General features: G+C 39.0%; 1 protein-coding gene across 3 annotated transcripts in view; it reads right to left on the bottom strand.

Annotated features, from left to right (window-relative positions):
- The window catches only part of LOC113541200 (dnaJ homolog subfamily C member 13), a 154,212-nt gene that overhangs the window by 25,294 nt on the left and 104,231 nt on the right, over positions 1–24,687 (bottom strand). For all 3 annotated transcript variants that reach the window (XM_026938046.3, XM_034298136.2, XM_026938043.3), the window contains 23 exons: positions 23,882–23,944; positions 21,147–21,248; positions 20,787–20,891; positions 17,656–17,858; positions 17,309–17,393; positions 16,253–16,407; positions 15,966–16,011; positions 15,676–15,830; positions 15,386–15,587; positions 10,088–10,203; positions 9,807–9,885; positions 9,481–9,616; positions 8,919–9,103; positions 8,728–8,802; positions 8,415–8,534; positions 6,478–6,867; positions 5,426–5,539; positions 5,044–5,160; positions 2,945–3,122; positions 2,676–2,767; positions 1,735–1,834; positions 1,460–1,534; positions 843–955 (listed from right to left, as the gene is read on the bottom strand). In XM_026938046.3, the coding sequence (XP_026793847.3) occupies positions 843–955; positions 1,460–1,534; positions 1,735–1,834; positions 2,676–2,767; positions 2,945–3,122; positions 5,044–5,160; positions 5,426–5,539; positions 6,478–6,867; positions 8,415–8,534; positions 8,728–8,802; positions 8,919–9,103; positions 9,481–9,616; positions 9,807–9,885; positions 10,088–10,203; positions 15,386–15,587; positions 15,676–15,830; positions 15,966–16,011; positions 16,253–16,407; positions 17,309–17,393; positions 17,656–17,858; positions 20,787–20,891; positions 21,147–21,248; positions 23,882–23,944 (3,006 nt within the window). The remainder of the gene's footprint in view (positions 1–842; positions 956–1,459; positions 1,535–1,734; positions 1,835–2,675; positions 2,768–2,944; positions 3,123–5,043; positions 5,161–5,425; positions 5,540–6,477; positions 6,868–8,414; positions 8,535–8,727; positions 8,803–8,918; positions 9,104–9,480; positions 9,617–9,806; positions 9,886–10,087; positions 10,204–15,385; positions 15,588–15,675; positions 15,831–15,965; positions 16,012–16,252; positions 16,408–17,308; positions 17,394–17,655; positions 17,859–20,786; positions 20,892–21,146; positions 21,249–23,881; positions 23,945–24,687) is intronic.

Here is a 24,687-nt window from a genome sequence, read left to right as displayed (position 1 = left end):
GGTACGCCAACTCCTTCTCCAAGTCCTTTGTTGTTCTCTTGGGGTTTGTTCATCACTGGGAGTTAATTTGTGCCTCTTTCCTGAATGATGCAGTGCCTGCGTAACCCCAAGAGTATTATATTTGCATACAGTTGTTTGTACAGATGCTTGTCGTACCTTCAGTTGTTTGGAAATTGCTCCTAAGGAGGAATTGGACTTGTGGAGGTCCACAATTTTTTTTTGAAGTCTTGGCTGAGTTGTTTAGATTTTCTCATAGTAAGGGCAAAAAGGCAATGGCACTAAAGGTAGGCCTTTTACAGGCACAGGTTCAATTAACTCTTAATTATGCCATTCATCAAAAGCTTCTAAAAGGCATTACTTCAATTTTTGGACTCTTCCAGACTGTTTAGAAACAGTCAATTTGGTGTATGTAAACTATTGACCCAAACATACCCATATGGTAACCTGAAATGTGTGAAGTTGTGGAAAAACTGACCTTGAGTATCTTTATCTTAGATGTATGTAAACCTTCGTCCTCAACTGTCATACAGTATTTAGACCTGATACATGTTTACCTGTCTCACAGTGCAACATTACTGAAATTCTAATAGCATCATCATACATCAACATACCTAGCAATCTCTAAATCTTGAGCTCATACAAAAACAAACTTGCTGGCTAATTAACACTAGTATACAAGTTAGATAAACTATCTGCCAATAGAACAAACATGAAAATGACAACATAGTTACAAAAAATGACATTTATTCATAAAGTTTTTAGGCTAAATGAATGCAACTACCACTGTGTTTGTTTAACTGATTCTTTACTCATCTCTTCACACTAATCTTTTAGACTCTTACCTTGGGGCCCACAAGCTTGTCTGAAGACATCTTGGAGAAGAGCTCAGCTGTTTGAGTGCGCACCTGAGGGTGAGTGGAATTACAGAACAGATCCAATAGGTAGATCAGTGCACCTGTAAAATGAGAGCAGCAGAGTTAGAGGTGGTTCTAGAACTTTTTTTTTTTTTTTGATTTTCCCCCCAATTTTCTCCTAATTTAGTGATGGCCAATTGCCAACCATCAGGCAGCTTCCCACATCACATGACAGCTCTCAACCAGGGAGGGCAAAGACTATCATGTGCTTCCTCTGAGGTATGTGAAGCCAGCTGACCACATCTTTTCGAACCACTGCTCAAGCAACAGCAGGGGGTGGCATAACACACTTGGAGGAAAGTTCTATCACTTTCAAATGCATGAGCTCACAGACTCCCACTATAGCCTAGTGTCGCTAAGGGCATGGCCAATTTTGCTATCTTGGGCTCCTGGGCACAAATGGCTGTGGCATCATCGGGATTCTACCTCCCGATCTCCGTATGATAGGGCATTTTTCTGTTTGCCGAGTGGGATTCCTACAGTGGATATAAAATTAGATATGTAGACAACAATATGGTGCTTTAAGTAAATAGGTACAGCCTTACCTTTGGTCATTGCCTCTTTGACAATCTTGGTGTTAGAAGTGAGGGCATACAGAGTCTCCAGGACAAGCTGCCTGCCTGTGTGTGTAGAACAGGGACATGAACAATTATGCAATTTACAAAACACCATTAGAATCTCCAATGTGAAAATAGCCAACCAATTTGTAAAACACAAGGCATTTTTAAACTGATGAGAAGCTGCTAGTTGGAAACTAGCTAGAATGCTGTTTAAATCATTCTTCTTGAATGTAACATTATGAAGGGAGAGACTAGCTTACTGGATGGTAAGGAGTGCAGCAATAATAGCAGATTGGCCAACACCAGAGACTCAGCTATGTTGCTGACACATTCCTGATTTGAAGTCACACTGTTCACAACCTGAAACCGAAACAAATTATATCTAATAAGACAAAGACTAATAGTGTGAAAAACTCTTTAACGACCTCTGTCCATGCAACTATGTAAAACTACAGTTGAATTGAACAGTGGATACCTGAAGGTGATATGCATCATGAATCCTTATGTTACATTGCATGTTATGAAATGTTAACACAATTTCAGGTCACCAAAAATGAAAAAGTTACCAGCCTCAGGAGATTTGCACTCTCAGCCTTATTCAAATGCACTTGATCTACCTGAACAAGCTTAATCCAATAAAATGAAAACCTAATGGGTGTTTGTGCATATGAGGGGGACCCAAAAATTCCCAGAATTGCTTAAAAAAAAAATAGTGGTTATAAAACTTAAGCATTACTCCTTTAATCCCCTACGAAGTACTCTCCTTGTGATGCAATACACTTGTCTCAGCATTTCTCCCATTCCTGTAGTCATCTCTTCCCCTTCAGTCTCATTTTTAGGGAACAAGAAGAAGCTGCAAGGAGCAAGATCTGGTGAATACGGTGGATGTGAAGCGATAACCACGTTGTTTCTGGTTAAAAACCCCTTGACTGACATGCAGTGTGCGCAAATCCAGAAAAAAATGCAGAAGGCTCTAGACATGATGACAAAAGATGACTACAGGTAATGTTTCCAGGAATGGGAGAAAAGCTGCTACAATATGTCGCATCACAAGGAGAGTACTTTGAAGGGGATTAAAGAAGTAATGGTGTAGGTTTTACAACCTACAATAATTTATAACCTACCTATAATTATTTTTATTTATTTATTTTTTAAACAATTCCATAAATTTTTGGGTTCCCCCTTGTATGTGGCATAATACCTCCAGGACTAGCTGCTGAACTTTCCCAGCCCCATGGACTCTGAGCAGGGAAAAGAGCAGTTTAAAATGGCCAATGCACTCTGTTTCAGAGCCTGTAAAGGAGCAGAAATGATCACTAATACAGAGATTGTAAGGCTAGACATTAACAGCATTTTAAGAGAAAACCTAATAACTGGCTAAATATAACTCTGAACCAGTGCTTCTTATGCCCTTTAACAGTAACTAGGAATAGATTCATTTAGCCTCTGTAATCCTTCTATAAGTGTTACCTGGGTTGTTCTTCATAACGTTGCACAGTGCTTCCAAGGCCATCTCAGCCCAGTGTAGTCTGTGAGCATGCTGCTGTGACTCCAGTTTATTTGTCTGTGTCATTGCCAGCAGTGTGTGGAGGTACTGTGCCTGAGAACCCACATAGTCCAGAAGACTTCCCGCAAACATTTTTGGATACTGAGACAGGCAGGGAGAGAGACAGAGAAAGAGAGCAACTTTTGAAAACTTGTTTTTAAATTTGGTATATTTAGTATATTTCATTTGGTATGGTGTATGCCTTTTTGTTTCAATTAATAAATGTTTTATTTTTGCTGTTTATCATTCTGCTTTAGCCAGGAAGGCTCTTGAGATGACAGATTGTGGTCCATTCAGAGGTGACCACGTCCTACTGCCTCCAAAGGCTCTATCAGTCACAGTGAGAACTCTCAAAAGTCACCCCCCTTTGTAAGATCAAAATAACAGCCAGTCGGAAAACACTAAAAATTTTTCTTATCTAATGCCATGTTTTATTGTTGCACAATCACCATCAATCACTGACATCTTTGACTCACATAAAAAAGTATTATGCAAGCAATAAAACACAACAGGATGTGCTGATATAAGAAAATGATCAACGATTGGGTCGTGTAATCCCTTACCACCAAGTTGAATTACTTAAATTGTGTTATTTTATTGTGTGTTATTGTGTTTGCCAACATATTATTATTATTTGCCAACAATAGCAAAAGTTTTTAAAAGTTAAAGAGTCAGGTGTGATAATTCTTTCTCCAATTATAGTTACTTTGCTATAAATAGTTGTTCTCTCAAAATTGGAAAAAAAAAGTGCAATATTTCCAAACGCGGGTGATATTAGTAGCTTATAGACCGAATTTTAATAGGCAGAGATGCTAAAGGTTGTCAGAGGTTGTGCTTATCCTACTACATTTCATTGACTTTGTGTCAAAATCTGAGGTCTGAACAACCAATAGAATTCAAGATATTGCCAAAATTATTTGTTTTTAAAAATCTGCGCTATTTTACATGCCCAGACGGTGATGCTGACTCATTAGTAGAATCATGAAAACGTGTGTGAAATATGTTTATAGTATGGTCATGTTGTGTTCCAAGTTGCAAGGTCCTTCCATGCTGTCTTCATAAAACAAGATATTAGCCCATGTTTTGCTTAGAATCGACTGTACCCTTCTACATAAAATGGACATAAATGACTTTATACAGTGTACATAAATTAAATCAGCACTTATTTGAATGATAACACAGCTCAATCTCAGAAATAAGTTTAAAAAAACATACATTATTCTCTAAGATCAGATACAGGCTATATACATATTAGGACTCTTCTCATTTGGAAATAATACTGCTGATATGTGCCACGTGGAGTGGTCATGATTGTAATGCACTGATTGTTTGCAATGAAATTTTCAAAGGCTAGTCCAATATCTGTTGCAGTGTTCCTGTCCAAAGTCTACTTTACAGACTTTGGTTTTAGGTCACAAACAATATTAAAAAAAAAAAAAAAAAAAAAGAAACAAAATCTGAGACATGCAGCAAGAACTCACTCAAGAACTGATACAGAATGATCCGCATTTATGTCATGTCTGCCAAACAAGTCTATGTGAATGAGCTGTTATTATACAAAATATAATGTATTACAACAAGCACATAATATAAATGTGATTTGCTTTGCAGCTGGAACTACTGTACTGTCAAATCCACGCTGTTATAAAAAAAAATTATCATTGCCTTCTGACCAATCAGATTGGAGAATTCAACAGCAGTTTCATATAACACTTGCAATTCACTTAGTCTGAAGCACATTTTCTACTGGATGTTCTCTTCAAAAGCAATTATTTTGAAGGGTCATTGTGAAGTAAACAACTTTCATCACTGCAGTTTGGAACAACCCTACAAATGATTTCTGTGTCCCCCTTTGAAGGGCCTGCTAAGATTTCATCATTTCCAAATGGAGGGCAATTCTCAGCCAGAACGACAAAAAAAGCGAGGCATTAAATGTAATTAATTTAATACAAAAATTATTTATTGTTGTCTAAACACAAAATAAGATAGTATGGTTGAATAACATATTAATAATGTTTCTCACCTCCAGAGGAAAGGTAGGCTGCTCGTTATAAACGCGAACAAAGATCTCTCCCACAATGAGCTCTTTACTGTGCTCACTGAAGACAAACTCTGCTCCAAAGCTTTTGTCGCATTCACCCTATAAACACAGACATATTTCCAAAGTCAAATGACATTTTACACTGACAAATGTATACAAGCAATACAAGGACAAAAACAGTGCTGAATTCAAGGAAGCCTGACAAACACTCTGTTCTAACACTCCTGGCTCAACTCATCCACTAATCATTAGGCCATTTATGAATTAAACCATGTGTGATATTGAGAGCAGAAAAGGTGATTACTAAGTGAGATGTTTCATATGCCCCACAAATCATGTAAGAAACATGAGCCTTTTTTCTTACCCTCTTTATGTTTCCTTCTTGCTGTGCCTCAAGAAACTCAAGGAGCTCAGCTCTGGTTCCATTGTTCCAGATCAGATATGGTGTCTCCGAGTTACAATTGACCAACTTTAGCACCTACAATCAGCAATGGCCCACAAATCAGCACATGTTCAATCTATGTTTAACATACTACTGATGACTTTAACATGCAGACTTTAACTATAGTCTGATGCACAATATGGTCCATGAAATGTTTTTATTTCAGAATACATGAAATACTAGTAAATATACCAAATTATGTTTTAAACTAGCCCCACATGCTATATCATAATCCACACAACGCATGCAGAAAAGCAATGCCAAAGTACAGCTTCAAGCTTAAATATTTTTTCTTCCTAAACTGTATCTGATCTTGAGAGAAATTTAAACTCTGCAGATATAGCATGCAGTTATCCAATCATCTCATCATGTAGCAGCAGCATAATGCATAAAATCATGCAGATACAGGACAAAAGCTCCAGTTAATGTTTGAATTAAACATCAGAAATGGGAAAAAATGAAATCTCAGTTACTTTGCTCATGGCATGGTTGTTGGCAAATGGGATTCAGTAAATTTAATGCCTGTCATTAAATTTGCACATTCAATTGCTCTTCTCGAGGTGTTACGTTGTGGGTGTGAAATCACTCAGTTTCAAGAGCCACCATCCTTTATTTAGCATTTTTAGGTAGAAGTGCTTCAATCTGCATATTCATTAAGGCAAAAAAAAATGCTATTTTGCTGTTAGTAAATCAGCTTCTTTTTCAGATGTTACGAGGTTTTTACACATGCAAGCCTTGAGTAAATTAGGGTCTCTGTGTATAATAACTAATAAATACCAAATGAGTAAAATGCATCAGTCCTTGGATATAGAATTTTGACTTTACAGCAATCATAATTATTCATTAGATCAGATCACACAAATGTATGTAACTCAAAAAGAACCACGAAACCGTACAGAGCAGGGTAGGACAAAAAGAGAAAAAAATACAACTATCAGTCTCTCATTTTTGGCTCCGATTTCTCTTGTTCTCACCTCAGCAGGTGAGCTGGTGCCCAGTTTACGGGCAATGTATGGTGTGAGCATGGCCGCCAGACTCTTCCTGACTGCAGGGTTCTCTGGAGGTGGCTCTGGCCCACCCCCATTCTGCTTTGTCCCATTCCCTTCAACCTCTGCTCCAGCCCTGTAGCCTCCAAGGCGGCCAAGAGCTGTCAGACTGAGTTTGGCCAGGCTGTTGGCTACATGCTGCTGGTTGGTTTCCTGGCTGGCCTGGACCCCACTCTCCTCCAGTGTGAAGTCATAACTAAAGAGGCTGAGAAGCAGCGGCCAGAGTGCACCAGCCTGATACATACGCGTCTGGAGAAAGAAGTCCACAGAGAACGAGCTCACACTCTCCACAGCTAGCAAGGCAAGACGAGGAAGAGCCTGGGGGAGAAGGAGACTTTAATAACCTTTAGGTTTATTATGTTTGATACACAGACAAACTGATTTGGTATCGTATGACACGATACGATATGCTGTACACACACATACATAGATACACATCTTCAAGATGACTACTTCTGCTACTATCCCACTAGTCTTTTAATTTTAGACGTTTAAGTGTGACCTAGAATTTCCACCAGACACAAAACACATATGCGACCTTCCATCAAACTGCCTTCAATTGCTTGTTTTTATAAAAGAAGCCAATGCCCATAACAATGTTCAATGGAACAAGGGAGGTAGGGACAGGCAATTACAAGGTACAGGCAATTACAAGGGACAGGCAATTACAATATTGTAATTGCCTGTAGGGACAATTACAAAAAACATTTAAACACTTGATGTGAGAGGACACTAAAAGCAACCTACATATTTGTGTTTATTCTGGTTACCCAAGTGGGTGTAATTTGTATCATTACGGCACAAACCCGACAGATACAGGTTGCAGAGTTCTAACATCATTGTAGATAATGTTCTTAAATTTAAACCGTAAATCTTTTTAATTTCACAGTGTATATAAAGTGAGAAATGGTGACTTGATTAGATCTCCCTGGAGTTTACGCTTTACTCACATTTGCAAGTGGAATAGTCTGTCCTGTGAGACTAACAGGACACAAACAACTAAAAACTAGAAACAAGTAAAACTTTTTATACACACTCTCCAACACAAAAACTCAGTTTTGATAATATATGTTTACTTGTGCACTGCACTGCAAATCATCTTGTGCTATTCCCCAAAATATCTCTTTTGCACAATCTCATGTACAAAATACCTCTTATGCACAATTTCATGTACAAAATACGTCTTTTGCACAATTTCATTTACAGCATCTATGTAAAGTATCTATATAAAGTCTTTGTATAGTTCTTATACTTCTTATGTTATACTTCTATGTTCATATTTATGTTTAACTTGTATGTAGCACCGTGGTCCTGCGAGACACGACATTTCGTTCCACTATATGTCCACACATGTAGCAGACAATAACAATAAAGCTCAACTTGACTTGACTTGTCGCCAATGGCATCAACAGGGATTCCACTGCTACGACCAAGTCTAATCTTTCTTGTTACTAATCTGTATGCCAAGAATACCATTAAAATATACTTCAAACAGGGAGGAAGCTGAGATATCACCCTAAAAAAATCTTGGATAGATGGACCGATAACAAAAATCTTAGCCAGAAATGGGCCTTGATTTCCTGAATATGGACTTGTAAGTAAAATCTCTCTGACAAACAGGAAAGATGCTACTGAAGAAAAACTAGTTTAGATATTTGCCCTTGCTGTGACCTTGATCCCGTTTGGATTGATTCCAAAATGTAATCACGAGAATCTCTGATGGACGGACAAGCCGAAAATATAATGTCTCCACCACTCAGTGGCAGAGGCATAAAAACACTTCAAATTTCGGTGTGAACTGGCCTTGACAAGCCTTGACAAGAAAATGCAGACAAAAAAAAAAAAAGAGATGCGTGTTTACTCACTTTGCCATAATATAGTATGTGACAAACATCTCTGATGATGTTTGGAAGCTCAATGATTTTCTCTCTGCACTCCTCAAACTGAGCAGCTACACTGTAGCACCTACAGATGTGGCCGCACACCTGTAAACCAACACACAAGTCCATAAATCTCAAAAAAGACAAAAATATTATGCCTTGTCAGTTTCTTTCTTATTTGTTATGCACATGGAAGGTGTTTTATGACAAACTGCACGATGGCATCTTATTTCTTCATTCTTTGCTTAAAATTTCTGCACTTTAAATGAGCAATTGACCTAGGCCCAGTGCCTCATACCTGTACTGCCATGTCCTCCATTTTGCTGGAAGCCGTAAGCACAGCCACACAGCGAGACAGCGCCTCAAGCAGGACCTGAAAGGAAAAGCATAGCCATTATGTTAACCTGGGCAGGCATACAACTCCAGCAATCTATTTTCAGAATTAATCTGATTTCAAAAATCCCCCCCTTTTTTTTTTTGGTCTCAGACCTCAATGCCATTTTCTCGCCGCAGTTCCTCAGCATTGAGTGCTGAGCAGTTGACCGTGTGGAAGGTGAGCTCAGAAGCTGCTGGCAAGAGTGGAGATGCTTTGGAGAAAAGCTGCTCATCACTGGTCTCCATGGTAATGGTTTTAATAAGCATGGGGTAGCCTGCGTATTTATATGGCTCCAGTTCTGAAAAGAGACAGATGTCTCACTTAATATAATTTACCTCAAGATCCTATGAGGAACTATTTTCTGTCCATTTCTATCAGCATCTCATCCATGTAGTAAATGTATTTAGGCCAAAGTATTTAGCTTATATGATGTCCCACTCCATGTAATTCTGTAATTTGACAACAATATCAGCATCACACATGTGGCCTGTATCAATCAGCACAATCCGGAAAGCACTGCCAAAGAAATGTAACTTTGAGCTTGGGCAGCGAGTTTGTCCGTCATCTATTTAGTGAAAAGTATTTTCTTTTGCAACAAATCATCTGAAGTGAATTACATCCCATTTATTTATTTATATTGTGTTTATGGAATGGCTCTGGTTTTTGCAGATGCACCTTGTTTGTGTCGGTTGAAGAGGATGCTCTGGGCCTTGAGGATAAGGATGATGTTTTCAGGGTCTGGTCCATCTATGATTCTCGCAGATTTAGTGCACAGAAACTCATATGCCTTGTTCACCTTTTCAAAAGTGTCCTGTATACACACAGATGTGCATGCACAGTTACTAACACAGATGTGTTTACTACTACTATGGCTACCTCTACTACTAAAATAGTTCCTTTCTAATAAAATCTCTAGCAGTAGTAGTTATCGATGCAAGCACTTTTAAAATAATCTGTTAAAAAATCCTCTCCAGAACATGCAGATATAGGTGTGCACCTACCCTGCCCTCTGGATTTTTGTCTGGATGGTATTTTTGAGCCAATCGGAAATATGCTTTCCTGATTTTGCTCTCCTCATGCCTGTTAATGACACACAGACAAGCCAACACCCAATCAACAGTTAATCAACCATTGTCTTTACCTTAATTTTATTGGCCTTCAGAAAAAACATGCAATTATAGTAATGCAATTAAATGGAAGAGTATGTACATTCCAACTGTTAATGAAATGAATGGAAAGGGAAAGGAGAAGAATGAAGTGGAATAAAGAGAAAACGACTTACTGGCCCTGTCCAGTGGGAAGGTTCAGCACTTCATAGGCATCATCCACTGACATGGAGGGAGGTTTTTTCTCCACCTCCTTTTTCCAGGCTTCCAATGTGTCCTTTAATAGCTTTACCTGTGTAGGCATACACACATCTTTAACACACACTGGGGGAGATTGATAGTTTAGATTGAAGATACTTCTAGGTTTGCACACACAAAAAATAATCAAGAAATTGTGTACAATTATTAAATCGTCAGATAATTACAGAATTAATGTGCATATAAAAAAACTGATTATTATTCAAGCAGTCATGGAGTCAGCATGCTATGACGGGGTGGACAAATCATAAATCCCTTAGCTACCCCACCAGGCAAGTGAAGGCACTAGTGAGATTCCCAGTCCAATGTTTTGGCCCGGAACCTAGTCCATTAACATAGACACCATTGCGTATATAAATTCCCATATATGCGTATATGTATGGGGATGACTCAGCTATAAGAAGAAAGCCCATTTCTAAGACTCAGCCTTAGAAACGCATTATCCTTTTCTAAGAAAATGCAGCACATTATGTTTGCATCCTTGTTGAGACAAGACAAGAAGCAAGCTCTCTCTCTCTCTCTCTCTAATATATATATATATATATATATATACACATACACTGCCTGGCCTGGCCAAAAAAAAGTCACTGTTTGGGTTTAAATAAGCAAATACTTAAGAGCCTATGATTGGATCATTACTGCAGTGATTAATATGTTTCAGCTGGCAACAATTCTTTTAACCTTAACTGATGAAGTGTGTAGCTTCTCATTTCTTAAACAACCATGGCAGATTACTTATCCCATGGTCGTGGAAAAGATGTTACTGAAGGGGAAAATTGTTGGCCTGCATCAAGCAAAGAAAACAACTAAGGAGATTGGTGAAATCACTGGAAGTGGGTTATGAAATGTCCAGTGCATTATTGAAGCCTGGAAGGATAGTGGTGAACCGTCAACTTTACAGCAGAAATGTAGTCGGAAAAAAATCTTGAATGATCGTGATCGGAGATCTTTAAAACGCTTGGTGATGTCACATCGTAAAAAAATCGACGGGAGAACTCACGGCTATGTTTAATAGTGGAAGTAAGAGCATTTCCACACGCACGTTGTGATGAGAACTTACAAGATTTGGACTAAACAGCTGTGTGGCCACAAGAAAGCCATTTGTTAGTGAGGCTAAGCGGAAAAAATTACTGCAATTTGCTAGGGAGCATAAAGACTGGACTGTGGAGCAATGGAAAAAGGTAATGTGGTCTGATAAAATCAGATTTACCCTATTCCAAAGCAATGGGCGTGTCAGGGTAAGAAAAGAAATGCATGAAGTGATGCACCCGTCACGCATAGTGCCTACTGTACAAGCCTGTGGAGGCAGAGTTATGATCTGGGGTTGCATCAATTGGTCAGGTCTAGGCTCAGCCTCATTGTGTGGCAATAAAATGAAGTCAGCTGAGCACCTGAATGTACTGAATGACCAGGTTATCCCGTCAATGGACTTTTTCTTCCCTGAAGGCACAGGCATATTCCAGGATGAAAATGCAAAGATTCATCAGGCTTAACTTGTGAAAGAGTCATTCAGGGAGCATGAGGAATCATTTTCGCACATGAATTGTCCACCACAGAGTCCTGACCTTAACCCCACTGAAAGTCATTGGGATGTGTTGGAGAGGACTTTACAGAGTGGTTAGACTCTCCTGTCCTCAATGCAAGATCTCAGCCAAAAATTAATGTAACTCTGGATGGAAATAAATGTTGTGAAGTTGCATAATGTTGTTGAAACAATGCCAGGACGAATGCATGCCGTAATCAAAGCTAAATGCAGTGCAACAAAATATTAGACTGTGCAAAATTTTTTTTGGCCAGGCAGTGTATACTGTGTATATGTATATGTGTATGTATATATATATATATATATATATATATATATATATATATATATATATATATATATATATATACACACACACACACACACACACATACATACATACATATATATGTACAGTCAGGTCCGGAAGTATTTGGACAATGACAGCGTTTTTGTGATTTTGCCTTTATTTGAAATAAAACAATCAAGATGTGATCGAAGTGTAGACTTTCAGCTTTATTTTAAGAGGTTCCACAAAAATATGGCATTTACCATTTAGGAATTACAGCCATTTTCAACAAAGTACCTCCATTTTCAGGGGCTCAAAGGTATTTGGACAAAGTGACATAATTCTAAATATAACCATAATTTTAATACTTGGATGAAAATCCTTTGCAGTCAATGACTGCATGAAGTCTGAAGCCCATGTTCTCAAAACTCAAATTCTGAGTTTCCTCCCTAGAGATGCTTTGCCAGGCATTCATTGCAGCCACCTTCAGTTGCTGCTTGTTTGTGAGTCTTTCTGTCTTCAGTCTCGTCTTCAGTAATAAAAAGCATGTTCTATTGGGTTGAGGTCAGGCAACCGACTTGGTCATTGAAGAATATTCCATTTCTTTGCCTTCAAAAAGTCTTGAGCTGCTTTCGCAGTATGTTTAGGGTCATTATCCACCTGCATTGTGAAGTGGCGTCCTATCAGTTTTGTAGCATTTGGTTGAATGTGAGCAGAGAGTATAGCCTTATACACCTCAGAATTCATCTTGCTACATCTGTCAGCAGTCACATCATCAATAAACACCAGTGAGCCCGTTCCATTGGCAGCCATACATGCCCATGCCATAACACTGCCTCCACCATGTTTCACACATGATGTGGTATACTTTGGATCATGAGCTGTTCCTTTCTTTCGCCATGCTTTTCTCTTCCCATCATTCTGGTACAAGTTAATCTTGGTTTCATCAGTCCAAAGAATCGTATTCTAGAACATGGGAGGCTTTTTTTAGATGTTTTCTGGCAAAGTTTAATCTGGCTTTCCTGTTCTTAAATGTTACCAGTTGTTTGCACCTTGTTGTAAACCCTCTGTATTTACATTCATGAAGGTGTCTCTTGATTGTAGATTTTGACAATGATACGCCTACCTTCTCCCGAGTATTCTTGACTTCTGTTGATGCTGTGAAGGGGTTTTTCTTCACCAAGGAAAGGAATCTGTGATCATCCACTGTAGTTGTCTTCTGTGGTCTTCCAGGCCTTTCGATGTTGTTGAGCTCACCAGTGCTTTCTTTCTTTTTAGGAATGTGCCCAACTGTTGATTTGGCCACACCTAAGGTTTTTGCTATCTCTCTTATAGATTTATGTTGTTTTTTCAGCCTAATGATGGCCTCCTTCACTTGCATTGAGATCCCCTTGGACTTCATATTGCTAGCTCCAGTCGAACAGCTGCCAAATGCCAACTCAATACCTGATATCAACTACAGACCTTTTATCTGCTTCATTTGTCTTGAAGTAACAAGGGAATGGACCGCACCTGGTCAATTAACTTCTTGTCAGTCAATTGTCCATATACCTTTGAGCCCCTGAAAATGGAAGTACTTTGCTTAAAATGGCTGTATTTCTTAAATGGTAAATGCCATTGACACCTCTTAAAATATAGCTGAAAGTCTACACTTCGATCATATCTTGATTGTTTGATTTCAGATCCATTGTGGTGATGTATAAAGGCAAAATCACAAAAACTCTGTCATTGTCCAAATACTTCTGGACCTGACTATGTGTGTGTGTGTGTGTATATATATATATATATATATATATATATATATATATATATATATATATATATGCACACACACACTGATCAGCCATAACATTATGACCACTGACAGGTGAAGTGAATAATATTGATTATCTCGTTACAATAGCACCTGTCAAGGGTTGAGATCTATTAGGCAGCAAGTGACCAGTCGGTTCTCAAAGTTGATGTGTTGGAAACAGGAAAAATGGGCAAGCATAAGGATTAGAGAGACTTTGACAAATGCCAAATTGTGATTTCTAGATGACTGGGTCAGAGCATCTTTAAAACGGCAGGCCTTGTGGGGCGTTCCTGGTATGCAGCTGTTAGTACCTACCAAAAGTGGTCCAAGGAAGGACAACCGTTGAACTAGCGACAGGGTCATGGGCGCCCAAGGCTCACTGATGCGCGTGGGGAGTGAAGGCTAGTCTGTCTGGTCTGATCCCACAGAAGAGCTATTGTAGCACGAACTGCTGAAAAGCTGGCTATGATAGAAATGTGTCAGAACACACAGTGCATCGCAGCTTGCTGCGTATGGGGCTGTGTAGCCACAGACCTGTCAGAGCCCATGCTGACCTCTGTCCACTGCCAAAAGTGCCTACAATGGACAGGTGAGCATCAGAACTGGACCACGGAGCAATGGAAGAAGGTGGCCTGGTCCGATAAATCACATTGTGGAAGGCCGGGTGCGTGTGCATCGTTTACCTGGGGAAGAGATGGCACCAGCATGCACTATAGGAAGAATGCAAGCTGGCGGAGGCAGTGTGATGCTTTGGGCAATGTTCTGCTGGGAAACTTTGGGTCCTGGCATTCATGTGGATGCTATTTTGACACATACCACCTACCTAAACATTGTTGCAGATCAGGTACACCCCTTCATGGCAACGGTATTCCCTAATGGAAGTGACCTCTTTCGGCAGGATAATGCGCCCTGCCACACTGTAAAAATTGTTCAGGAATGGTTCGAGGAACATGACAAAGAGTTCAAGGTGTTGACTTGGCTTCCAAATTCCCCAGATCTCAATCCAATCGAACATCTGTGGGGTGTGCTGGCCATCAAGTCCGATCCATGGAGGCCCCACCTCGCAACTTACAGGACTTAAAGGATCTGCTGTTAACGTCTTTGTGCCAGATACCACAGCACACCTTCAGGGATCTAGTGGAGTCCATGCCTCGACGGGTCAGGGCTGTTTTGGCAGCAAAAGGGGGACCAACACAATATTAGGCAGGTGGGCATAATGTTATGGCTGAACGGTATATATATATATATATATATATATATATATATATATATATATATATATATATATATATATATAAAATTAAGAAATTCAAATGTAGCAGTGGTTTTCTATGTTGGTTACCAATCACTTTGACAAATATGTATCTGAGAATTCATTTGTACACAGAGCAACCAAGAAGCAGGAAAAGTGGCAATAAAATGCAATGTGTCTGCGTGACACCAAGTCACGTCAGTGTACAAGTTTATACTTTATTTTCCAAGTCATCTTCATGAAGCTAAATTTTGAATCACAGAATTATATCTACACAAACAGTAACTGAAAAGCTTGCAACACTGCGAAATTTGGGTGTGCAACTAAGAGTTGTATATTGCTTTGTGTGTTGGCTTACCGGATCCCGTATAGGCCAGTCAGGGAAGCGGTTGGAGTCACAGAGGTGACGGAGGTAGTAGATGTTGCAGAACAGCTCATATTCCAGCTGAGGAAAACTAATTACAGGAATGGGGCAGTACTGATACAGAGCACGAGTGTTGCTCTGGAGCCGAGGAGTGAAATCAGCCAGGTGAGCAGCAATCTTCTCTATCATCATACGCCTGCATGTGCACACATACATACACCAAGACTAAGAGCACTGACATTTTTATATTACCAAGGATCAACATCTGGTCTGTAATGATGTACCTCATCTCACTGCTCCAGATTGCTTCAGGAGTGTCAAACTCTCCCAGGAAGATCTCTGAGAAGTGTTCAGCCTCATAATTCTCTAGGTAACACACCATTGCCTCAGGTAACACTGGCCCTAACACACTCCTCTGCACAATGTCTTGACCTTTAGCCTTCCACACCAACACAGGACAAATGTTAACTCTGTGTCCTTATATTTTAGACAAAATTTGCATGTTGATGTTTCATAGCTTCCTATACTACTACTTCTAGTATAATGAATTGTTGGAATCACTGAGATGATTTACCTCTTCTGATTTGAAAGCCTGCTTCAGGTGAGTGTATTTCAGGAAACTAGAGGAAACAAAATTTTAAGTGTGTAAATCAGCGACAGTATGTCTAAATCTTCCAAGTTACTTTAAAAAAAGAGTAAGTATGTATTATAAAACCTCTCAGAGCCCATTATAAGAGCTAATCCAAAGACAGTCATAGACATGATGTACAGTCACCTATATATACAGTATGTCACCTATAAGTCTGTGTTCATTTGGAATACAAACTGTTAGACAGTGGTGGGTGAATGTATGTGTAATACCGTGCCACTGGGAGCACATTAGAGCCCGTGTACATCATGATGAAAAAGAAAACACCAGTGAAGTAAAGACGTGGCAGGTTGGGGTTGTCCTGCATCACCAGGTATAACAAGATGGCCACCTTCTCTACCAGGATGGGGTCAAAGGTCAGCAGCAGCTACACACACAAAATAGCCAGCAAAGTTAGGCTCACAAAGGATTAAAAAAAAAATATCAGGATTCAACCATGTGGTGTAGCATGCTAATTTTAAAAGCCAATTCAATTACAAAAAATATCAAATAGTTTGCCATGGTCACCTTGGAAAAAAATTATATTGTTATTTTAGTGCAAGCATTGCTCTGGTCTGCTCAGGGCCTGCACAAACCACAGAAATTCCTGACTTGGACGTCAGAGAAGTGCTGTTATTTATGCATTATATCACAAAACCATTGAATTCTCAAATCTGATTGAAGGTGTTGATTAATTTTCCATAACAGACCTCTGACAATAGGCTATAAGTTTATATTAATATGCTCATTCTAATACAATACTGTTTCTATAGCCACAACTTACACAGTTGCATCTACTGAGGATGCTCCACATAATCAAAGGCTAATACTAAACAGAAGAAAAATGCAAACATGCAATCACTGATAGTGTGAAGTTTTCAAACAATCACTGATAGTGTGAAGACAGTTATTTAGTGTTTATGGATGGAGTACTGGGTATCAGCGCTTTGTAGCATTCAATAAGTTTTCTGCAATGGGTAAGTTTTTAGAACAGAGGAGTTTCTATAATGTAGTGAGAACACGAATTAACTTGTCTCCCGGTTGTTCCACAACAAATGTATGATGTGTCATTCATTAATAAATTAAAAATCATAATCACTGGCAAATTGCTGTGGTATAAAAGGAATAAGACATGCTGTTGGAAAATAATAAACTTCAGGGTGGTAATAGTAACTCAGGCTCATTAATCGGCATCACAGCACCCCATAGTTAATTATTTTTTCCTATAACAGCATGCCCGATTGTGTTTTAGTCCTTATTTGTAGTCCATGTTAAAATAAACTGAGTACCTGAACAATATGGGGCAGGCAAGTGTTGTCACTAATTAGCCTCTTCACTTTGGGTAAAGGACGGATAATGGCATTGTCCTGATCTCTATACAGACAGACAGACAGACAGACACAGACACACACACAGTATGTATGTGAGATCAGTGTTTTCACTGATGCAAATGGTCTGAGCAGAAACCTAACCCTAATCATTAAATACATTTAAACTAAACCAAAAATGCAACAGCCAAAAAAATGATTTCAGCTATGCAGCATACCAAATAGGCAGGGCTATGAAAACCTTCAAAGAAAGTTCAAAACAAGTAATGACCTATGCATATGTGTATGTATGTTTGTGTGTGCTGCACCTGCTAGGGAAGTAAGAGCACATGGTGATGAGCATATTGAGGATCAGTGTGGCCAGGTCTGTTTCATTCATCACGGCCTGCCCACTGGCCAGAGTGCACCACTTCAGCTGTGGAATGGCCTGGAGAGGGCGCCAGCCATCCATGCCCTGTGCCCAGCACCGTGTCTTCGCAGTCAGTGTGCCTGATTTCCAAAACTCCTGCATCTGAGTGAGCAATCAAGAACATGCAAACATTACCCTGACAAATTCTTATACAAAGCCAACTTCAATATGATAGACAACTTATAAATACATTATCTGACCCGTGTCTTTGTTTAAATTCCAAACTAAAAGTAAGGCTTAAAATTCAACAGTGAAAAGTGGTAGAAAAAATGGGCTCCCAAGGGCCCCCATAGGGAGATTGTGAGTTTGAATCCCAACAGCCATCCATGGACAGGGGTCAAGAGAGAAAAACTCTCCTTGCTCACAGAGAGAATGAGGAGGAGCTTCTTCATTCGGGCCCTCAACTAGGACAACACATAGAACTAGAGCTTAGACTTTTTTGCACAACACCCACTACCCCAGCCTGATGTTGCACAGCATATATTGCAAACAACTACACGCATCTGCACCTTATTCAAAATACAGCTGTACTGTTTCTGTCACAGATCTTTGTATCCCTTATCATATTTTTATATTTTTCCTTTCCTACCTTTTATGTAAAATTTATTTTTATGTTATGGACAGTTGAAAAAAGCATGTCGTACGGTGTATGGTTGTGTATGTGACCAATAAATTCTGAATTAGAATTTGGATGGGAAGGGCATACTCTCTCCCCTGTCAATCACAGTGACACTAACAAATCATGGTCTTCGTGAGCTCAAGTATATGGAAGAGAGCAGATAGCATTTTCTTTCGAGTGCATTAGGCTGCCCTATGAGGTATAAGAAGCAATTTGAAAAGATGTGATTGCCTGGCTTCACACTTCTCGAAGGAAGCACGTATTAGTCTTCATCCTCTCTGGTTGGTAGCTGTCATATCATAGTGGAGAGCTGGGTGATTGGCAAATTGGCAAATGACCAAATTGGGAAGAGTAGAAAAAAAGGGGAGGGCTAGAAGAAGATTACAAAAGTTTGAGACTTTACTGTGTAAGAGATGCTGCCTTTTTTACATTTAAGAAAATTAAATCATCTTATTCACTGAACACTGCACAGGTTTAATTGGGTATTTGACCTCAGTGTGACAGACCTAAGCTTGCATGTTTAAGGTAAATAGCCTATTGTATAGATTAATGCCACGGCACTGCCACTGCCATACAAAGACTAGCAAACAGCTTCTTTCCACAAGGTGTGAGACTGCTGCCCCACACAGTCATGCTATACACCTTAGAAAATCATAGACCTTATTAAGGTTTGTGGTAAAAAAATTTTTTCTTTAATGTGCTTGTGTAATGTAGCAAAGAAAGGGCCCAAGACAGGTAATATATTTAATATACGTACAGTGGGTATGAAAAGTTAACACACCCCATTATAATGGCAAGATAAACCAAGATAAGCAAAATAAATCGTGTCAGAATTTTTCCCACCCTCAATGTGAAATTATAACATATAAAAATAAAGTGAAAAATGATCAGAAACATTTTAGTGAAAAACAGGAAAAATAAAAAGTTACAATAACCTTGTTGTATAAGTGTGCACACCCTTTTATAATTGGGGATGTGGCTGTGTTCAGAATGAACCAATCACATTCAATCTCATGTTCAAAAGTAATTATCATACAGCTCTCATAAATTAAATTATTCTGATTAAACCCAAATAAAGACCAGCTGTTTCTGTAGGATTTTCTTGACATCTTATTGGTTTCATCTGACTGCTGAAGCCATGGTCTGCAAAGAGCTTGTACAGGGTCTCACTGTAGAAAGGAATCAATCAGGAGAGGGATATAAAAAAATTGTCAAAACATTGTATGTACCACTGTACACTGTGAAAGCCATCATTAACAAGTGGAGAAAATGGAGCACTATAGTGAAATTACCAAGAACAGGACATCCTTCCAAAATTTACAAAAGGACAAGACAAAAACTTACCAGTGAAGCTGCCAAGAGACCAGAGGTAACATTAAAGGAGCTGCAGGAATATCTGACAAGTACTGATTACTCTCTGCATGTGACAGCAATATTTTTCACGTTTGGGCTATGGGGTAGGGTGGCTAGACGGAAGCCCTTTCTCACAAAAAACACCCAAGCCCAACTAAATCACCCCAAACCATGTGGCAAAATCTGTTTTGGTCTGATGAGACCAAAAGTTATGTTTGGTGCAAAAAAAAAAAAAAAAAAAAAAAAAAAAAAGGTACATCACCAACAGAACACCATGCACACTGCGCAGCACTGTGCTTTAGGACTGCTTTTCTTCAACCAGAAGTGGGGCTTTTATCAAGGTGGAGGGAATCACGATTAGCTACAAATACGGGTTGATTTTAGTGCAAACCCTTCAGGTGTCTGCTAGTAAGCTGAAGATGAAAAGGAATTTCACCTTTCAGCATGACAATGACCCAAAGCATACATCCAAATCAACAAAGGAATAGCTTAATCAAAAGAATTAAATGTTTTTGAATGAACTAGCCTGAGCCCAGACCTGAATCCAAGAAAAAAAAAATCTGTGGGGTGATCTGATGTGGGCTGTGCACAGGAGAAACCCTTACAAATTGATGGATGTTTTTGAAAGGAGTGGGGAAAATATTGCCAAGGCAAGATGTGCCACCCCGATAGACTCTTACCCAAAAAGATTGAGTGGTGTAATAAAATCAAAAGGTGCTTCAACAAAATATTAGTTTAGGGGTGTGCACACTTATGCAACTAGGTTAATGTAAGTATTTTATTTTTCTTTTTTCACTTTAAAATTTTCAAATTGTTTTTCACTTTATTTGTATACTTTGCAATTGCACATTAAAGGTAAGAAAAGATCTGATGTGATTTATTTTAGTGTCATTCCTGTACTTCACAAAAACCTGCCATTTTAACAGGGGTGTTTGAACTTTTTATATCCATTGTAAATAAACTACACTGTTGTTTACTACTGTACTAAATGTACTAATGTACTAAAAGCTTGCACACTTACCCACATAATATACCAGTGTTTCATTAATGGAACTTACCTCCTCAAAACTAAAAGGTCCTCTCCTTTCCTTATCAGCATTCCCAAAGTACCACTCCTTCTCACTCTCTCTCTTCATGTCTGGAGCTGCTTCCAATACGTTACTCTAATGTGTGCACGCACACACACACGCACGCACACGCGCACACACACGCACGCACACGCGCGCACACACGCACGCACACGCGCGCACACACGCACACACACGCACACACACAGCCATATAAATGTCATAAAAAAATCTGTAGTAGTATTACTGTCAGACATCAGACAGTAATAAAAGCTTTTCTTACTATATAGATAGATACATGCATGTATAAATCCATCAAACACAAAGCCACAGAGTCACAAATACACACACCTGTAGTGGAACAGTAGCTCTGCTTGTATGCAGGTGGGCCAAGGTCAGCAAGTCTACTAGAATGCGCACACCATTTGAGTCCATTATGTCCTTGACATTTTTCTGTATGAAAAAAAAGAAAAGAAATTATGATAAATGAAAAAAGAGCAGTCAGAATAAATATCATATTAATTACTGTACTGATTTTCTAAACTCACAATGCATATTCATTACCTACTGTCATAAATAGGATATTAGGGACTATATAATTTGCTGTTAATTAAACAATTACAAAGACAGCAGTTACAAATATGACAAAGCTAAGAAATAAAGGGCTAACAAATGCATAGCTATGTTTGAAGTTTGCTTACTTGTATATTTCTCACCAGCTGCTGTTTCGTACTAGTACTTTTAAACAAACTAAACATCAAAATACTTTAATAAGCTAATATATACAGTACATACAGTCAGGTCCAGTATTTGGACAGTGACACAATGTTTGTAATTTTTCCTCTGTACACCACTACAATGGATTTGAAATGAAGCAATCAAAGTGTGATTAAAGTGCGTATAGTCAGCTTTAATTCAAGGGCTTTAGCAAAAATATCGCATTACCGTTTACAATTACAGAAATTACAAAATATCGAATTACAGCCATTTTTTGCAGAGTCTCTCCTTTTCTCAGGCTCAGAAGTAACTGGACAAACTAACAATCATAAATATTAGCATTATTTTTAATATGTGGATGCAAATCCTTTGCAGTGAATTACTGCTTGAAGTCTGGAACCCATGGACTTCTCCAAATACTGAGTTTCCTCCCTTTAGATGCTTTGTCTGGCCTTTACTGTAGCTGCCTTCAGGTGCTGCTTGTTTTTGGGCCTTTCTGCCTTCAGTTTTGTCCTCAGTAAGTGAAAAGCATGCGTAGTTGAGGTCATCGGACATTGAAGAACATTTAATTTCTTTGCCTTAAGAAGCCCTTGGGTTGCTTTTGCAGTATGTTTTTGGGTCATTATCCATCTGTACTGTGAAGAGCCCTTCCTTTCCTTCTCCATACTCTTCTCTTTCCATCATTCTGGTACAAGTTAATCTTGCATCAGAACTGGTTAGGCCTTTTTTTTTTTTTTTTTTAAAGCAAGGTCTAATATGGCCTTTCTGTTCTTAAGTGTTACCAGTGGTTTGCATCTTGAGGTACACTGTACATTTATGAAGGTGTCTGTTGATTGTACACTTTGACAATGATATGCCTACCTCCTCCAGAGTGTTCTTGACTTGTTGTGAAGGGGTTTTTCTTCACCAAGGAAAGAATTCTGCAATCATCCACTTTAGATGACTTCTGTGATCTTCCAGGCCTTTTGGTGTTGCTGAGCTTGCCAGTGCATTCCTGATTTGGCCACTCTTAAAGTTTCTACTATCTCTCTGATAGGTCTGTTTTGTTTTTTTCAGCCTAATGATGGCCTCTTTCATTTGCATCGACACCTCTTTGGACCGCATATTAAGAGTTTGCATGAACGGATAGCAAATGCAAATTCAACGCTTGCAATCAACTCCAGACCTATTATCTCCTAATTTGTCATGAAATAACAAGGAAACAGGCCACACCTGTCCATGAAACTGCTTATCAGTCAATTGTCCAATTACTTTTGAGCCTATTTAAATGGAGGGACTCTGTAAAAAATGACTGTAATTCCTAAATAGTTAATGCAATATTTCTGTTAAACCCCTTGAATTAAAGATGAAAGGCTACAATTCAATCACATCTTGATGGCTTCATTTCAAATCCATGATGGTGGTGTACAGAGGCAAAATTATGAACATTTTGTCACGTATGGACTTGACTATGTGTGTATATACATATGTACACATATATACATACACATACACTCAACTTCCACTTTAACAGGCACACCTGTACACCTGCACATTTATGCAGTTATCCAATTATCATGTGGAGCTGCAATGCATAACATCATGCACACAGGTCAAGAGCTTCAGTTATTATTCACATCTCACATCAGAATGGGGAAAAATGTGATCTCTGTGACTTTAACCGTGGCATGGTTGTTGGTGCCAGATGGGCTGGTTTGAGTATTTTCAGAAACTGCTGATCTCCTGGGAATTTCACACACAATAGTCACAGAACAGTACACAGAAATGTATAATGGTATAAAAAAAACAAAAAACATCCTGTGTGTGTGGCAGGTCTGCAGGCTAAAACACCTTGTTATGAGAGTGATCAGAGGAGAGTGACCAGACAGGTTTGAGCTGACAGAAGTCACTGAAGTCACTCAAATAAGCACTCTTTACAACCATGGTGAGCAGAAAAGCATCTCAGAATGAGATAAACACATCAAACATTGAGGTGGACCACATTGGGTTCCACTCCTGTTAGCCAATAACAAGAATCATGGGCACAATCTCACAGAAACTGGACTGGACTTTTTCCCCCCTTACCTTCAACTGTCCAGTTTGGCTAACCCTGTGCCCATGATAGCCTCAGATTCCTGTTCTTGGCTGACAAGAGTGGAATACAATGTGTTCTTCTGCTGTTCTAGCCCATCCACCTCAAGGTTCGATGTTTTGTGCATGCTAAGATCAGCAGTTTCTGAAATTCTCAGACCAGCCCATCTAGCAATCAAGCAAAGAAAACAATCCCAGCCCTAAATTCTATCAGCATAAACAATATATTCCCAGGATTTACAATGATAATGAAAAAGCCATTTAAATGCGTTGGTTGGGGGAGCCAGAGTGGGACTAACCTTGTTCAGAATGAGCTTGTTGAGGAAGAGAATAAGCCTGTCTCTCTCTAGTTTATCAGTACACTGCAGAAAAGAAAAGCAAAAAACATCATTTAAACATTTGGCTTTTCAAAGCCCTTTAAATACATATCAAAAATATAAAAGGCCAATACTAAAAGTAACAGTTTGAATTAGAGCACTGTACTCCTATAATAAAGTTGGTTAATATAAATTTCCCTTAAAATTAAATATTCATGTACATATATAAAACAAAAGGAATGTAAAATGCACACTAAAAACAAAGGGAATGTAAACTGTACAATAAAGAAAAAGGAAACAAAAACCGTACACTAAAAACAAAGGGAATGTAAACCGTACACTAAAAACAAAGGGAATATGTGGCAGTGGGGGCATGGTTGAGCATCAGTTGCAGACGGAAAGGAGGCGGGTTGACCCGGCAGGTAACGCGTGATGATTCTCAATTGTGTCTTATTACTGCCTGTCTACTTATGTGTTTTTCTTTGTGCTTTCAGGATCTGCCTCAACCAGAGAGAGAGAGAGAGTGGCATAGCTGTTGGAGCCTGCGACACACACATGCGCAGAGCGTGAACTTGAACTTTAAACTTGAATGGGGTGAAAGCAGTGAGCTAGTGATGGCCCCTTTTCAGATGTTTTGTTGGTGCTGAGTTTTTGAAAGAGTGCTGAAAACATGCTGAAAAATAAACATGAGCACGACAATGTGTCAAAAGCCACCCGTCTCTCAAGTCCTCCTTCCCAACCACACACACCAGGGTTCTACAGTGGTGCCAAAACCCGGGAGGAGGTAC

The sequence above is a fragment of the Pangasianodon hypophthalmus genome, chromosome 22 (assembly GCF_027358585.1).
Source record: "Pangasianodon hypophthalmus isolate fPanHyp1 chromosome 22, fPanHyp1.pri, whole genome shotgun sequence".
Lineage (NCBI taxonomy): Eukaryota > Metazoa > Chordata > Actinopteri > Siluriformes > Pangasiidae > Pangasianodon > Pangasianodon hypophthalmus.
Note: the sequence above shows the minus strand (reverse complement) of the source record. Positions and strands in the feature narration are given on the sequence as shown.